Source organism: Haliaeetus leucocephalus, unplaced genomic scaffold, assembly GCF_000737465.1.
Source record: "Haliaeetus leucocephalus isolate CR32 unplaced genomic scaffold, Haliaeetus_leucocephalus-4.0 Scaffold1, whole genome shotgun sequence".
Classification (NCBI taxonomy): domain Eukaryota; kingdom Metazoa; phylum Chordata; class Aves; order Accipitriformes; family Accipitridae; genus Haliaeetus; species Haliaeetus leucocephalus.
Window position 1 is genome coordinate 13,168,640 of NW_010972437.1, and position 18,684 is coordinate 13,187,323.

General features: G+C 37.2%; 1 protein-coding gene across 1 annotated transcript in view; it reads left to right on the forward strand.

The window, feature by feature from the left end:
* LRP2 (low density lipoprotein receptor-related protein 2) overlaps positions 1-18,684 on the forward strand; it is a 134,076-nt gene that overhangs the window by 15,380 nt on the left and 100,012 nt on the right. The window contains exons 2-6 of the mRNA XM_010569474.1: positions 4,352-4,459; positions 6,623-6,745; positions 9,278-9,394; positions 17,571-17,681; positions 17,798-17,911. Coding sequence (XP_010567776.1) covers positions 4,352-4,459; positions 6,623-6,745; positions 9,278-9,394; positions 17,571-17,681; positions 17,798-17,911 — 573 coding nt within the window. The remainder of the gene's footprint in view (positions 1-4,351; positions 4,460-6,622; positions 6,746-9,277; positions 9,395-17,570; positions 17,682-17,797; positions 17,912-18,684) is intronic.

The following is an 18,684-nucleotide window of genomic DNA, read 5'->3' on the forward strand; positions in this document are numbered from 1 at the left end:
AGAACTGTTCAGAGATGAACTGAAAGGATCTAAAGTAATGCAAAGAGTGGCAGAGAGTAAGGCAGTATTGGTTTCCATTATAAGCCGAACATAACATTCTGGTTTTAATACAAGAGGATTGAATTTAAGCTTTAATTCTCAATCTAAATAATTCTACACAAACGTATTGGGGAAAATGAAGCACAGAGGAGATTGAGAGGGTGTAATGGACTGCCTTCCTATTGAAGACTGTAGCCGTATGGGTTAAACCACTCTGCTGTGAAATGCCTGAAGCTATTAACCTCTCTCTCTTCTGCTGGAGTTCCATATGACTTAATGTGACATTGAGTAACATTGATTAGTGGCACGAAGGTTGACTACCATCCTCTAGCGGCAGTGGGGTTTGTCTTTGGCAGCAGTTTAGTTTAGGATACTTCATTCCCCTGCAGGCAACACTTGTTGGGCAAAACTTGTCTTGCAAAACATAAGGTAATTGTATTGAATAGTGCTTGTTTTGCATTATTTCCTTTAGTAAGAGATACATTTATTTTTAATAAATTAAAAGCAAAAAAAGGTATGCCATTTGGTTAGTGTTTTGTTCAATCTTTGCTCTGGCAAAGTCACTATTATGTTGCTTTATTCCAGTGGAAAATGACTACCTGGCATAATACTTGTGCAAGTAGCTTACCCAGAGCCAGTAATATTAGCTGCCTTGGTTTTTACCCGAGCAAACTGTGAATCTTAAATATCCACTCAGGAGTCTCTTATAGGAGAATCCTAGACACAGTGGACTATGGAAAGCCCAGTGACAAAGTTAGCATAAAGCCCTTTAAACATAGTAAGTATAGCAGGAAGTTTAGAAATAGTGCTTTGCGCTATATTTTTCCAGTGATGCTTCTGATCTTTGGTTTGCATTTTTCACTACTAGACTGGTTAATATTAAAGATTATATCATATATTTCTTTTTTCCGTGGTGTTTTCCTGAATATCTTATCTTTCAAAATTATTTCTGTTAATGCCCAAAGATTCTTCTTTATATATCTTCTGGTGTGATTCATAAGGTCTGCCATGCATTTTTTAGTCTGTGTTTTATTAGTGCTTTAATCACAGTCAGAAGACTAAAACTGAATTATAGCAAAACTAGAGCAACACCAAAAATTCAATAATTTCTGAATTTTGAACTTTCAAAAGTCACCTAGATTCTTTTCTATTAGCAAATTTTAAGCATGACAGTAAAGACTAATTGTTTTACTGCTTGTTTTTAAACTGGGTGGTTATTTCCTCCAGGAATCCTGCTAACAGGATTCTGTTTGCCTGAAAGAGGTGTCTGGTTTTACCAGCATCTGTCAGACTAAATCAGAATTTCTATGGAAATTAGCTTGTTAGTATTAATTTTTGCCAATGTCTGACTGATTCATGAGCTGCCTTGCCATTTCAAAAAAAAAATCTGTTATTGAAAGAAAAACCTTCCATAAAATTACTAATGACTAATCCTTCAGAGAATCGAGGCTTCAAATAATGGCAGTAAACAAGCAGATACCTTGTCTTCTGACAGTCCCCACTCTTGCTGAAACCTAGGTGCTACAGGCTCCTATTCCATAAGCATATACCAATGGAAATAGCCCTTTTGGACTCAATGTGCTTCCTCTGTGGATCATTACTAGTCAGTCTGAGTAATGCCTGCAACATTTTTACTTAAATTAATACTGTTTAAAATGTATAACTAAATTAATAGTAACTAAATCACAGTTCTTCACACCTCATACAGTACTTGTTTTTTAGCAGAATATGTCCAGTTAAGTTTCAAGAAAATGGTCTCTGTAGTTGGCTATAGTAGCAAACCTGGTTATTGCTGACATGGTTATTTTTCTTTCATTCTGGATATTTCTCCTGGGTATTTGTAGCAGTAATTTTGTAATCATGCATTTTCCCCCTGATTACTTTCTCCTTTATCAAAATCAGAATTGTTTTTGTTCGCAGTTGAAACACAAGCTTTTTAGAACCTTGGTGAGAAGTGCCCTTGATACTGCAGATATCTTTTACTACTTCCATATTACTTATTTTGAAAAATTGTCTTTTTAATGAATTAACATAATTTTCTTTGTTCTAAAGATAATATAAAACAGCAATAAGTGAAGTATCAGTCTTTCGTATTTTTTTATAGGTGTTTCAGAGCTCTTTGCCTTCAGTTATAAGTAAGCACGGAAGATAACATTTGAAAAGCCTAATGCCATAATTAAATTAATTATAACAGGTCTGCTGAATTGTATAAACGGACATTGATACAGAGCTTACTGTATGTAGGTGTGAGCAAAGTATTACAGAGTGTAGGAGAACTGCGTGATTTGCAGGTTTTCTGTTAATATTTAGTTACCTTTTCTCATACTGTAGAAAGGCTGCTATGTTTATAATGCTTTCTAAAAAGTTTATCAGTGTTATCTCCTCATTTTTATCACTATAAGTGTATGTTTAACTATAGTAACTTAATACAAGATAGGCAAAATAAATTAGCGGTTGTACATAGTGTTTGAAATTTTTTTGGCAAGTTATTGTTTAGAAATAATATACAAATTGCTCATGTTGCTTGTTTATAAGCATCTGTTTCATTAGAAATTCTAATTGTGTGGATGCAGATTTTATTCTGTATTGTAACTTCTTTTTAAGTAAGTGGCTATGGATATTCCAGTGGTTTTGAATAGCAATAATATACTAAATATACAGGCAGATTTAGTATTTGCTTTGCATAGTAATTCCAACTGATAGATGGTGGTTTATGTGTTGTGTTTATTAGAACTTTAACTGCTAACCTCATATGGAGATGTTGCTTTGTAGGGCAAAATTCATCAAGAGGGCCTGGGATTCCAGAGTGAACTTGTACATTCCTTCAGGGCATTTTTGCAAGGGAGGTTGTTGTGTTTTGAAGGTAGTTGATAAGAGACCTGCACCACCAACCCCAGACCTGCACCACCAACCACCATCATGCATTAGTCTATAGAAGGTATTTGGGTGAACATACTCCTGTACCACTCCGTACCACCATTTATCCAAGTGAGATTTTTGACCATTTGCAGGATACATTATAAATCAGGATGTCACTACCAGACAATCAGATTTGAACATTCCTTGCATAAAGTAGCTTGCCTATATCCCTTAGGAATACATCACTTAACTGTGTTTATGTGACAGTGTTGATATGGCTGGTTTTACATGAAAGTTAGGGTAACATGTTGTTTATGTCATCATGAATTCAAAAAGTAGGTGGTTGTGCTTTATGTATACTGAGGTTATCTTCTCTGGACAAATCACTGAGAATAATTGAAAGATGTAGTTTTATCATATGGCTATTAATTAAATCAGGAAACAGGATTTTTTTCATCAGAGTTGGACTTTGCTACTACCTCAGGTTTTTTCAGTGTTGCCTTCTCTGAGGTGCTGACAACAGATTAACATGAAACAGAGCTCTGTTGAACCTAATTATGTTATAGCTCATTGTTTTGGGGACCTATAAAACTGTTCACTCCCTTTTTATGAGGCTGTAGTCACAATGAAAGGCCATAAACAGTGCATTTTCTCTTTCCTACAGGACTGGAGATTTCATTAGTTGACTCTAATAAAGGCCTGATCCAGCTGCATTTACACCTGGGAATGAATGCTTCTTTATCAGGTCTTAATCCTTAGTAGGTCAAGCAGGAAGGAATGACAGCAGGATAGCTTTTGATCAGCCATAAATATCTGAAAGCTTAATTTCTTTTAAAATTATTTGCTATTCAAATGTTGACTGAAGACATGCTTCCCTGTACTTCAGAGGAAAGATTTTAAATATTAGGGCATTATTAAAAACCAAAACAAAACTAAGATCTTTCTATACTTTCAAGCAGTCACTGCTGAAACAAGATTTTCTCATCAGCTAAGGGGATTATTCATATTACTATTTTTTTAAATCCTCAGAGACTCTGGGGAGGACTATTGTTTAGCATGTTTAGCCGTTAGAAATAATGTGGAAAATGATGCTCTACCTTTATTTAAGTCTATACTGCTTGTGAATTTAAAAATTATACATTCCTGCTCAATATGTTTCTGTAGTGTAGGTGCTCCTCTGAGACTTGTTTGGGTTATTTTTCTGTTTTTGTTTGTTTGTATGATATACAAATATTAAAATTATGGGAATTTTCTAGCAATTTAGTTGGGAAATGTCCTGTAATATTTAGAGCTGGCTCTTTTCTGTTTATGTTTTTGTATTATTTTAGTATTATTTTCTTTCTTTTGCATACCATAAGGTGGATAGATTACAGTTGTTTGACATGAATGCACTCCACTGTCTGTTTCTGTGTGCTGGTGCTGGTAACTTGTGTGTTACTCTGCTTTACCACAGGATGTGAGCGGGGGCAGTTTCGCTGTGGAAATGGTCGCTGTATTCCTGCAGACTGGAGGTGTGATGGGGCTAGAGACTGCTCAGATGATACAGATGAAGCTGGTTGTCGTAAGTGAAACAACTATAGGGCAACTTTTTTGTAATATGAGAAATACCGAGATCCCAATGTGCTCAACTGTACCTGTGGTACAAGAACGAATACTGGAGGGCGAGAAAACTCCTAGTTCTCTTGAGACGACTGCAGAAACTGCTTAAGACTCATATTCCTTGAGTCCGTTGGCTTTGGGTAGTCAGAAAATCAAGTAGTGCTCAACTTCTAACATGACTTAGCCTTCTCTTAAAAATCTGAGCATCCAATAATGCCATTTCATTTGATGACTAATGTTCTAAGTACATGTAGAAATGTATTATATTCTGTTATTGCAGTAATCCTGAATATTGGATATACATACAGCTACCACAAGCATCCCAAATCTTTGGATCTTTCGGGCCCTAGAAAACAATCTGTACCTACTGCACCTTAAGTAGAGTCTTTGGTTAGTTGTCTTAGAGTTGGTCATGTTATCCTCAGTGCCAGCAGCTAAAGGACAACAATTGCATTCAGATGGACTGTAATAACAATGCACAAAGATTCTCTCAAGCTGAATGTTAAAAAGTTGTGAAAATGAAGAAATTCCCTCCAGTCTGTTTTCAGAAACTCGCCTGCGTTTTATCTTCTCAGTTCTAGTGTTCTCTGAGGCCTTGTGGGCTGGTGCAATTATCAGCCCACTTATAGGTTAGGCTAGTTTTTGCCCCTCAGCTGATGGGGAGTGAGAAAGACTAGTTTATATTGGTTCTTTTCAAACTGAATTGTTTCTTTGCTGCTTGACCCATATAATAATTGGAGGTCATTCACACAGCTTGGCAGTCTGATTTGTTGCTTAGCTCTTTAGTTAGCTCCAAAAAAACAGTGCAGTTCTGGATGAAAAATGCCTTAAACTAGCAAAACAAAATGATGTTGTCCTATAGTTTGCTATTTCAGCTTAGTTCTGAACTGCAACTGGAAAGAAGTCGTTGGGCTTTGAACAAGGAGTGGGTAAAATATACGTTGACTTTGTGAAAGATACCCCCCGCCTCCCCCGACACTACATTTGTCATAGTTATAAGCATGAAGTTGAGTTGTTCTTATTTTCATACATGTGATGAATTAGAAAGATGAAAATTAAACTTTTCAGTTTTTTTCAGTTAACTGTGCTTTTAAAAATGATATGTTAGTGTGCCATAGGTAGTGGGGCACATAAGTGTCTAGGAAGATAGTTTTAAACTGTTTAAAACTGGCCTAAGGTTAAAATTATATTACAAAATTATTCTTTGGTTCTCAAAACAGGAGTTGAAAAAAAGTATGCATGAAGTGCATTGCCTGTAGTATGTGATCAATTTTTATCCCTGTAATTACTTTACCTCTAATGTAATTTTGTACTTCTCAACTCTAAATCTACAAATTGATTTAATTTTCTCCCTTGATGCATCTCATGAGCACAAAAAATGGTTTCTATTTGACTTCACAGTACTGCAAAAACATGATCCTGAGAAAAAAGATGGTTAAGACCAGAGTCCTATCTACTGGATTGTGTTGGGCTAGTGATTCTTCCCAGGAGTATTAAGTAGGGATGGAGTAATCTGTAACAGAGTTTCAAACATTTATTTTGATCTTTCTCTCTAATGGCTCCCTGTTCTTTGGCTATTTGAAAAGTTCAGAGCTGGCACAATAATAGTCAGATTGTTCTGACGTGACCCTCACTTTTGCCTCATGAATTCACAGAGAAGAGTCATGACCTTGTTTTGAAAGACCTTCTTCCTACCAGGGATAGAACACCTGAGGTGGAGTAAGAGCAATTGAACAGACCCCTGTGAGACTAGGGAAGCTAGCATGACTCCATATATGAGTGAAAAAAACCAGAGGCTCTGCCAGAGGGCAGTTCCGAGCCTTAAGCTTTTGCTGTGACCTGCCTTCTAGAGGAGCCTGTCTCCAGGGGAGGATACAAAACTCAAAATTCATACGCAGGAGTTCACTAAACTGAATTTTGCCTTTCAGCATCCTTCTGCTGGCCCACTTTCCCCTTCCTGCTCTGTTCATTTTCTTTGGTTTGTCAAATGCTTCATACGTTCAGGGGAAGTTACAGTAATTGACACTTGAACCTTAAGTCTTCTTTTCCCTTACTTAATTGTTTTCTTTGAAAGTGGTTTCCCAGATGTCTGTGAAATGACAATTTTTTTCATTGCTTACACTAGCACAACCTACCTGTGAGGGAAATCAGTTTCAGTGTCAGACTGATGGCGAATGTATCCCACAATCATGGGTTTGTGATGATGAGGAAGACTGTGAAGATGGCTCAGATGAGCATCAACAATGTCGTAAGTATTTAAGTTCTAATTTTGTACCAGCTTTGTGAAATAAGGTAATTCACTAGCAGCATATTGAGAACATGCAGAAACAAACCTGCTGTAAGTACAGCTTTTACCAGAAGAGTCCCTCTAAAGTAGTTTCTAGAAATGAAATAATCTGAAATCTGAAATAATAGATAAAATACAGAAAGACAACTCCAGGTCTTGATATCTGAAAATTACTGATGTTTCAGTTGATTAAAAAGAGGAAAAAAGGGAGAAAAATATACAGTGCATATTAGTTTTATAGTTGGTACAAAATTTAGTGGTTCCAAAAATGGTGAAATATACATAATACCCTCATGTCCAAATACTGTCTCAGTCACAGAAAAAGCTGCTTTATTCATTGCATAACAAAATTCACACTGGCATCTCAGAACTATTAAAAAAAAAAGTTAATTTCTTTCTATAAAATTTTGAAATTTGTATGTATATAAAAAAAGGAGGAATTATCAGTCAGTTGAAGTAAACATTGCTAAAGATCCTTGTTCCATCTTCAGTGTGAGGCTATTTAGTGGCATTATTATTTAAAATGACCAGAGCTGTTCTTTCTCATATTCAGATAGGAGGAATACCAGAAGTCCTGGTATGGAGTGAAAGTCTAGTCTTTCATTATCATTTGGACAGCTTAAATTTAGGACATAATTCCTATTAGTATTTCACTTTTATATGCTAAACAGTGCACTAATCATGTTTGAGTTGCTGTTTTAAAGTGTTTAAGGCTCTCTGTATATTTTAGAGCAAAGGAATCATTTAGCAGCCTAACTACAATTAGCCAAAGGCTCTTTCTTTTTTTCAGTATTGATAGCAAGATAAATACTGATAATAATAAAATTTGTTACTCTGATTTTCGAATTTTGTGACTAAGCAGTTTAAGGGCTACATACAGTTGAGTATGTGCTGAAGTGATGAACAGTGAACAGAGATGATTATTGCACCAAATTACATTCTCTGCGTTATTGCATAAGACAGGAAGAACAAGTGTTGTAGTGTTCTAAAGAACCAATTTCCTGCTACTTCTAGTATTAGAAGTTACTTTAAGTGATGAGGATAAAATTAATTCATTTTCCTTTTGATTCTATGTATAATTTTTGGATACATTCTTTAAGCTGAACAGCTCTGGAGCTACTCACTAACACCCTTGATTCTGGGGAGGTTCACAGGTTTAAGTTTTGGAAGGATTTTGCTCACAGGCTTGGTTTGTGCTTTTATATCTTGATGCTTGTTCCCACTGAGGATGGAAAAATTGGAGTGAAGGTTAACTGCCTTTTCCTCCTCTCTTCCCCTGAGAAGGTGTCAGCACAACTGCTGGTTATGTTTTAACTAAGGAATCTATAGATACAAAATGCAAAATAAGCAACAGCTCTGAGCTGATTTTTGCACTGGGTCACTGTAACATTGTTCTCCATGTAGGCGTTAATCATGAGTGTTAGTAACTATACAGTGGCACTGTGCTGCTGCTGTTTTTGACCCATCTGCTGGTATTCGTCCTTATTCTTCAAAAAGGACTTTTTATCTCTGTGCTTGGGAATCCTGGAGGAGCTTTTCCTTCTTGAAATGTTAAAAACTTTTCCTGAGAAAAATGGCTGACAGCTCTGGAAGTCACACGTGCAGAATTGAAACAAATTTGTTTTACTTTACTGTCTTGGTTTTGTTTTTCCTCATAACACTAGTATCCCACTAGCTGATCTTACTTTGGGAACACTGCTGACAGAAGAAGGAATAGAGAGGCCCTGTAAAGCAGTAGACCAGATACCAGTGTATAGACTGGGGTGGTGCTGAGATATAGCATGAGTTTGAAATAAACAAATGTGCAGGTGGCAGAAGGGAGGAAAAGTTAGCAGTAATTTCACCCTTCAGCTATATCTTCACAGATTCAATTGATTTGCCTAAGAAGAACAGAGAGTTTAATTTAGCTGTAGTGGAATCAAAACGGAATTGCACAGTTTTATGTGGTTGCTTTTCAGTGATGCAGCTGTCATGAGAAGAGACATAATCATTCTTGATCTTCTATTAGTTATGAATGTAAAAATATTCCTGACTGTTGAGGCACTGGCTGTATCAGAAAGCAGTGCCTTACCTCCAGCTCTGCTGTGTTTACATTGTGGCATTCTAGTTGACCAAATAACTTGGTTACTGACAGATTTTGACCCAGTAAACAAAACAATAGAGAAAACTTTCAAACAGTGAGAATTGGTAATTTAATCTTTTAGACAGAACAATTATAAGGAGGTAATTTTTAACCTCTAGAGGTCAACCCCTTCAGTGCAGAAAAGCAGTGACCTTGCAGGCTACAGAAGGGCTCATAGAGCTATGTTATCTGCCATGTGCTCGTCAAGTGTTCTTTAATCTCCTTGAGTACACAAAGGTACAGTGGAGAAAGTCTTATGCTAATATTTATGAGAAGGATGGAGTAGTTAAAGGGGAAGAGGGGAAAATACTCATCTGCATAAAAAAATCTTGGTTGATGGAAAAGACTGATGGAGTCCCTGTTTCTTGCAGCGGGAAGGACATGCTCAAGTCAGCAGTTCACGTGTTCAAATGGACAGTGTATCCCAAATGCATACTTCTGTGATCGAGTAAAGGACTGCACTGATGGAACAGATGAAAGAGTCTGCCGTGAGTCTTAACTCTTAGCACTAGATCTGGTTTCATCTCATCCCTCTGTGGCATTTTAATAAATGTGTAAGATTAAAGGTCTTGTTGATGGACAGGATGACCACAATATGCTTCTTGTTACAAGAGTTTCATTTCAGATTCTTTTGTGTATTAGAGCTGATGTTCTGATACAGATCCGTTATTGCAGAACTCAAATGCAAACTGCTACCATAGGATCAGGGCTTCTTGTTTGTCATTGTCTGAAAGATAATTAATACTGCATTGGAAAAAAGCAACCATGTTTAAATGGCTTAAAGCCTTGGGAGACTCAGAGCTAACTTTACCAATTTTTTTCATAATCTTTTTGCATACTCCTTATGAAATCAGTGGTAACTATAACCTGTATAGAAAAGCAGAATTTGATCCCAAATCACTTCTTTGAGGGACTTTGACCCTTTCAAAAGCATTTGTATTCTAGACTGCAGTTTCCTGTGGAGATGAAACAGTATTGGGTCATATTGTATTCAGGTAAGCTGTTTATATTGTGCCAACAAAATGCAGATGAACAAGTAGGTTTCTTCAGTCTAACTTCCCCAGAGTTGAGGCTGCCTGACTGTCCAGTGACAGCCTCTGTAGGTCCTAGCTTAGGTTGAATACTGATGGAAAGGACAGCTGGCCACAGAATAGAGGCCACATTTTTCAGCAATGTTTTTGCCTAATACCTACACAACAGTGTGTAACAGCATGTCTGTTCATTGTCAGTGTTAAGGAAAAGCTTTACACATTATGAGTGGCATATAACATATGAACTGCTATTCCAGCTGTTAGAACTTAGTGTGCCTTTGGAAAAAGGCATAATTGTAAACTTTGTTCGGAACCAGACCCAGGGCAGGAGGTGAGGGAAGAGGCTAGGATGCTAAGGAGTGAATAAAGAAGCAAGAAATAGAATGTTGTTAGTGGGCTGTGCTTAGAGGAAAAAAGGACATATGCTCATGCTGTGTAAAGGAAAATCAGCATATTACATGGTCAGCCAACTCCTAGTGTGTTTTATCCCTGACTCATAAGTGGCTAAAATGTACACTCTGTAGAATGAAAGGTGATTTAGAACTATATGGTACTCTGGAATAAAACGTTGCTGAGACAGCCAGCTTGGAACTCTTCTATGTGATAGACCCACAGCCAATTCTGAAGTCACCAACACAAATGGCTAAAAGCCAAGATCCAAAATACCTCATATCATTGCTGGAAGAATATCTTCTGTAGCTTGGCTTTTTTTCTCTTAAAGTTTAGAGGAAGAAAAGAGATTGGTAACTTAATTTAGGAAATCTATGACACATTAAAAAAAAATCCTAAGGAAAAGATATTTGTTTAAAAAATGCATTATCTGTGAATTTAAAAAGAGGAACTGCTCAGCACCTCTGAGAAATCTGTGAGTAGTCATTGAATACAGTGTGGAACAGCCAGAGGAAATGGTGTGATTGTTATAATGCAGTAAATCTGTGGCAGACTGAGAGTAGAGTCCTAAAGACAATACTCACAATTTTTTCTTTAGACTAGAAGCTGCCGTGATGTTTGAAAGTTGAGGTGCACATTTTATTTCATGTTTAACATTCTCAACTAAGTAAATTAAAAAGGCAGTTTGGAAAGAGGCCTCTAGATACCTTAACAGTAGCACTCTACTGCTCTGTGGGAAAACCAGTCATTGCTGTATTAGCCAGTAGGCCCCATGACTGTTGTGAAGGCAGTATATTTAGCCCCAGGGAGAGGGACTGCCTCCTATCATTCAGCAGCCTCTACTCTGGTTTATTAGAATATGTGTTGACAGTCCCTCTAAGACAGAAGAATGACTGTGACTTGGAACATTGAAAGTAGGAGTGTTGGACTAGGTTAAAGAAATGTGATGGTGCTGAAGACAAGAGAATCAAGAAGAATGTAATGACAAACCCTTCCAGAAAGGCTGGTTAATTTTATTACCCCTCCATCTTTGTAAGGCCTGGAACTTTAAACAGAAGCCATAAGATAAAATTAATAATTTGATGATTTTATGATTAACTATATAGTAGGGATTAGTGTAAGTGTTAGATTTTACTGTTTTGAAGCAGATTCTAACACTTACTTTGAATATTATTTTTTTCCCACTGTTTCATCCATTTCCTTTTCCACACTATCTGATATAAACAAATAAAAGAGGAATATCACTATTTTGGCCTTTTCCTTTGTCATTATTTTTCTCTTATTTAATTTAAACTAAAAGGTTTCATAAATAAAAATGAAACATCCATGAACAATGAAAGAAAAATGCTATTTAGAATTGATTCTGTTATTTCATAGTAAACTTATCATGTCTGTTTACTTACGCTTTGCACTCACTGATCTGTCTGGAAGCAGATTTAGATTGTAAAGAAGATAAAGTTGCTGATAAGTTATATTATTTAAGAAACTAGTCAGATGCAAAATGTCACCAATATGAAGTAACTCAGCAATTAAACATGTAAAAAAATACAACAAAGGAATTCAAAGCCTTAGTCCATTTTACTGCTAATGGGATTAACACCAAGGGAAAACTACCCATGCAGAGGCCAAGATAAACATCAGAACAATGTTTCAGCTACAGGTCATGTAATTAGTGCATTGAAGCTGTTTTAATTTCATAAAATTGTGGGGGTTTATTTTCTTTAAATATATATATCAGTTTGGTTTTTTCCCAGCTTTTTTAGTAGTCAGCAGCTAGCAAATACTTTCATTTTAGAACTTCAGAAATGTAGAATGAAATGGCAGACTATTTGGGGTAGTGAATACTTTCTGGGAGTAAGCAGCCAATGGTGATGTCATTTTTCTGTGTTACATACTTTATTTCTTTCAATTAAAGGTAGAATTCTCTCTCCTGCCTCAGCTTCATAGTTAAAAAATGAAAATCCCAGTATGTCCACTTTGCTTTGCTGTGACTGACAGAATAACCTTCTGGGATACAGCTCTGGCAGCTAAGCACTGCACTGAGGCCATGACAGAGAAAGTGGAAGTATTTTAAAGAAGTGTTGTTTGAGGCTGATGGGCTAAGTGCAGGCCCAGAAACTCTGGATTTTTGGTTCTAATTTAAATGTTGAGTTGCTGCCATGGGTCAACTGCCTAACCTGTTAATTCCTGCCTCTTATTTGCTACGCTAAATAGCTGTTGTGGTCAGGAAGTGGGCAGCCAAGTCTGGGATGAATTTGTGGAGATCAGGGTGAAAGTGAACAAAGATCAAGAACTGAAGAGATCATAAGGGATGTAGTCCAAGAAGGGAGAAGGCGGCCATGATCAGAGGCTAGTGTTATTGATGTTGGACAAATTACATGTAACAGCTACAGCACAAGGCAGAAGTTCAGGCTGAAGGAAATATCTCCACCAGGGAGAATTTGGGACAGGGAAGAAGCAAAACTGGAGCAAGGTAAGGAAGGCAGCCAAAGACAAGAGTGGCGGGCATCAAAATCAGGAACTAAGGCCAGGAATGAGGGTCTGGTCAGTCTGCCAGCTCTCAAGGCATCTCTGCTATGAACACCATCTGACATCATGTAGCTCATAGGACTCTTGGGCTTGGGGTAAGTCCTCCTCCTGGTGTCTCTGATAGGCTATGAGCTGTCTGGGCAATGATTTGCCCACTGTGAGGTGGTGACTCATGGCAGTGAGTGAACGGGTTTTAATTAATTTTATTTTGTAAAATGTTTTGAAATGTTGCTGCAATAAAACAATGACACTTGGAAGTAGGAAATTGCCCCCCCCCCCCCTTTTTCTTTCTCTTCCTTGTAACATGGGTTAGGGTTACAGAAGGTTACGCTTCCTGACTGTGTGACAGAAATCAGTGTCTACTGAATCACATACCAGTTGCAACTGTTTCCTGTTACTGGTTTTGTATGGATTTATTTCCAGCTTGCAGAACAACAGTGTTAGGCAGAGACCAAAATAATGTAGGTTTAGCAATTCCTGTGACGTAGCTTTCAAGCATCTTCCACACGTGGCCACTGAAACATGCCATTTAAATGTGTTTGCAACTGTTGCCCCAAAACAGTTTGTGGGTTACAAGGAGCAAGGTACCTCATCTGTCATTTGTGCTGGTGTTTGCCAGTCATTTATATTTTGCAAATGAAGTGCTGGCATACCATGGGAAGACAGATTGTGGAGAAGTATTCTGGCTAAGACAAAGAGATGCCTGAGTGGAAGGGAAGAGAAAGAAGAGCCCTTTTTTCCTGAGTGCTGGAATGAATGTAGCTGGATTTCCCCCCATTTTCACAAAGTTCATATTATCTTCTAGGAACTGTGATCACTAGGAAAAGATCTCTTCTTTTCAGTTTTCTGTAATTAGCCAAAGGTTCTTGGGAGGAAAAGATAAAAGAAACAATGTTCATTCATAAATGTTCTTCACAATTAAAAGCAAGGTGAAAGGAAACAGTGTTTATATTTTTCTGTCCCTTCACTTTTCTCTCCTAATCCCATGTTCAGTCTTATACTATCTCCTTTTGCGCTCTCCTCTTGTACAGCTGTATTCTCAGACCTCCTTAGATGCAAACTACCTACCTTGTCCTTTTAACTCAGAACTTCATCCTTCCTTTTTAGCTCTTTCTAATCCATCTGTCACTGACCTAGAAAAAAACAATGTGTCCGAGTCCCTGGAAGAGAAGCCTTCACCCTTCCTTTAGTTTTTACATAGTTCCAGGTCACTCACAGACTGCTGACACATTTTCCATGTGACCCCTAGAACACAGACAGTATGATCAGCTTCTCTGATCAGTATCAGTTCTTGCATAGCTATGGGTTTTTATACCCAAATGCAGTGCTGTGGGATCAGGTGTGTACAGAGAGATCTTAGTTTTAAAAAAAGACAGTCAGATAAAAGCTGGGAAATGTTTATTGTGCAAGCCCCAAATGCAGTGACTAATGTAAGACCTTCTCACTTAAATTCAAAATGTCATGATACTCACTTCCCAGACTTTCTTTGCTGGAGAGCTTTTCATTAAGCTAGATTGTATAGGTCTTCTGGTTTAGGGGGTTCATCCCATTCCTACCTTTTCCACTGCCAAGATCCAGATTATTCTGTTCCTGTTCAGAATTTTCCATTTGGTGATAGGGAGTAGAAGAATTCAGCTCACTCATTGCTAATGTTTTCTAAATTTTGGAGAGAAAGAAAGGCAGTTTAAGTCCTGTTTTTTCACAGCTGCAAGGACAGGCACTCCTTCATTTTCAGATATCCTAGTATTGTTATGAACTTCTGTTTTGGCTTCTTTCATTCTCTCAACATCCACAGAGTCCACCACAAACACAATGCCATAGGTGCATTTTGTGTGTCATTTCCACAGGGGCCTTAGCTAGAAGCTGTTGGAAAGTGTAGCACAGTGGTTGGCCCTCACAGAAGCAAGAGTTACTTGCTTGGTTCTTGTATCTTTGCTGCTTCTCCTCCCATAAAAATGTGGATGCTTATTGCAGTTACTGTGGAACTGTCCTGATGGCACAGATGCTTCTGAACTGTGCAATGCGTTGGCTACAGCCTTTGGTGTAACTCACAGCTTTGCCATTATTCATGAGGATTAGTTCTTAATGCCTCAAATAGTTAAAACCATTTTATTAAAATAATACGCTGTAAGGTACAAATAGTATAATGTACAATGCACAATGCAGTCAAAAATATCTTTCAGATCAGTGAGAAAGCTGTGATCAGAACTATAATTTACTAAACTTGGTCCTTAGACAGGGGATTGGGAATGGGGTTACCTGTACAGAGTTTAAAAGTTAAATTTGTGTCCATCGGGATTTTCAAAGAATATTCTTGCTTCTACAACTACAATTAAAATAAAGAATCTGTACACCAAGCAGATTTGAAAAGAAAATGAGGAAAAAGAAGTATTTGTTCACATTCTAGTAAACCACCAATGTAGTCGGAATGTGTATTTTTGAAGTGTCTTCAGAACATCTTTACTTATTGCCATGCTTGGTATTTTTATAATGATTTACGTTTATACACTAGATTATATAATATCATGAAGATTTTTCCAGGCTGAGGTCTTCTCCAGGCTTGCTGCAGGAGAAAAAACTTTGACAAAGTCTCCCTCCTTTGAAGGGAGTTTAATATGAGCTTGAGAAAAATCTTATTACTGACTAGATTGTTAGTTTGCCTGGGCATTCTTGAAGAAACAGGCAGTGCAAGGCAATGAGTTCAACTTCCTATTTGTTTGACATTCAGTCCATCAGAAACAGTTTGGAACATCACTGAAGGTATTTCTGTGGGTTATGAAGAAAAATGAGGAAAATTAGAAAACTGTCCATTATAAATGCCCTTAAAAGATTTCCCACTTCAGTGCAGGTACAAAACAAATACCTTTTATTGTTCTTTTTCTTATATGTGCCCCATAATACTTACAATACTCTTGTACTGCCATAGCTATTTCCTGCTGTACTGTAGAACTCCTGATGGTTCTTCCCTGTGATGGCTTCTCTGCTTCCAGACAGGGAAGAAGCATTGTTTTGACAGTGAGCATAAAACGTGGCCCCAGGTCAGGCCTTTCTTTCTTTCTGTAGGCAGACTTAAGACTTCAGAATCCATGTTGTTTCCAAAGCTTTACGAGTTGTTCATAAGCCTAACGCAAGCAAGAAATGGATGAGATGTCTATGTTAGAAGGGAGTTTGTCTGATTGAGAAGTGGGGCTAAAGGATGCTAATCATATTTAGGGCATGTGTTGGCATTGTCAGTGCAGGCTTTTGAAATGGAAATCTGGGAACTAGCACCAGAAGGCCACAGGTAGGAAGGCTGTAGCTGGAATCCTGGTAATCTGCAACTACCGTTCTCTGATTAGGCACATACTGTTCCTGCCTGGCCATTGTGGACTTATATTAATTGCAGTGAAAATGAATGAAATGTAAATGAATCAATCAGGGAGATAGTCTGGCTAGACTTGTAGTGGACGTCAACACAGCTGTTTATGCTGTCATATTAAGAACTTAACAGTTAAAATCATGTAAGCCTATTCCATAGGTGACTGAAGTTTAGTGGGAATGTGATGATATATAGAACAGCAAAAGCAAGCAAAACAGTTTGCCACTGTCTGGAAAAATTGCAACTTTTCTGAGTTCTGCTTGAGTAATTTTATAATCCATGTTTTGAATTCCAAGAGTATCAATGAAAATGTGCCTAAGCGAGAGCCTGCTCTATCTGTTTTATTAACTCATATGGAAGTAAAATGGGATAAGAATTCAAACTGAAAATCTAAAAGGTGCAAAATGGAATTCGGTTATTTTCTTTCTTGAGGTCATTTATCTACCTGTATTTCTGTATAGAGGCAAAGGTTCAATAAATCTCACTTCCAAAAATAGCAATTATTTGCTTTCACACTTGCCATTTGCTGAAATAAATAACTTTTGTCTACACAGCAATGAGCTAAACTAAGCTCGTATTCTTCTACTCAACTCTAGCACGTGCACATGCTTAGTTTGTTGGATAGTTCCACTGAACTCACTGACTGCTTATAAGCATAAGTATTTTCAGAATTGGTTTTAAGTTAAGTTGTTTGAAATAATCCCTTGTGTTGGCCTGTAGGTCATCTACATAAGTAGAACAGCCAGAAACTGAAAACCCATTCATTCTGCAGAATCTTTTTTGTTTTGGGAAGGGGAAAACAAGAAATAAAAAACAGAGGTCCTAAAGTTGATCATGGACTTGGAAGTTTAACATCCTTGGCTTAATTACAACAAAACCATAAAAACCTGAAGTCTTTCAGTTTAAGAACTCAAGACATTCTAAGAAAACCTAGGAACTGTAAATTTCAGGAACTCCTTCTCTACCTAAGTGCTTTTATTAAGATCAATAAAGTGTAAAACTAAGCTACAAGTAAATAAAATAAATGTGCACAGCTTGTTCTCCTTTCATGTTGCATTCTTTTCTATCATATGGTAAACTGGGTTGCAAATCTTTTTGGGGTGTGGGAGGGCATCTAGTTTTTCTTTTGTTTCTTGCGAGGTTTTGTAGCATCTGTCTGAAGGATATTCTTAAATATCTGTTCGAGGAGACAGTATACTGGATAAATGGATTGTTTGTCAGTAGTAGTACAGGAAGTTTTGTATTCCTTTTTTGTTTTCTTATAAATCAAGATATTCTGTTGACACTAGATATATATGACTCATTATACTCTATAGTCTAATATTCATGCTAATACTGAAGGATTTCTTATTGTAGACTACCCAAGATGTGAACAGTTATCATGTGCAAATGGAGCATGTTTTAATGCAAGCCAGCGATGTGATGGCAAAGTTGATTGCAGAGATTCTTCTGATGAAGCTAATTGCAGTAAGTACCACATGAAGAGTTAATTAAAAACAAATATGCTTTATAGATCCTATTTTAAAGATTGTAGTTTTCTGACAGATTTTCTGTATGTTTTTCTCTGCTAAATTCTCTTCCAGCACAGGGATGTACCAGTGCGCAGTTTCAGTGTGCTAATGGAGAATGCATCCCACGAGCCTTTATCTGTGACCATGATGATGACTGTGGAGATAGGAGTGATGAAAACTCTTGCAGTATGATGTTTTTGCATTTTTTTTCCCACTTTTAAAAACTATTTTACTAAGAACTGGTTCAAGCAGATAGCAGGAAGTTGATTGTTTGGCTATACAGCCATCAAAAGCTAGCTTCTGTTCTACAAGGACTTTTTTGTATGGAGAGAAGAAAATTGCAGTGCTACTTTGATAGACTTTTTTCAGGTTGTCTTTGCTGCTGAATGCCTGGTTGTGTGGTTACTATTTGAATTTGCTGGATTCAGTGACAGTTTGCTTCTTAACACATATAGTTCCACTTCTTCATGTTGTCATTTTCTTCATTTCAGCATGACCCAAAGGTAATTCCTTCACTCTGAAATCTCAGTTAGATACAGCATGCTATTGTTTTTTGTCCAAATTTGTTTGGCTATTTTTTTGCATTTTTATTTTCTGATAGGTGGAATGGATCTTCTAGAATTATTCCCAGTTACTATAATGTGTAACTTTACAGACAGATAACTGTACAGATGGTTGTTCTTTAGATGTTCACGTAAGGTCTTTAATTGACTGTTCTGTTTCTGGAAATTTCTTGCTCATTCTTTTCTTCACAATCAGGGTATCCCAAAGTATTGCATCTCCAGCCAGAATCATGTCTGTAGAGTTATCACTTTTGTGAGCTATATATTTTAAAAGGACCCCCACTGATTATAGGTTCTAAGTTAGTTTTATATTCTGCACTGCAGGAAGGCCACATTTTGCCATTAGTTGCTCTGTCCTACCAAGGACCTCACACCAGTATGATTCCCCCCCCCCCA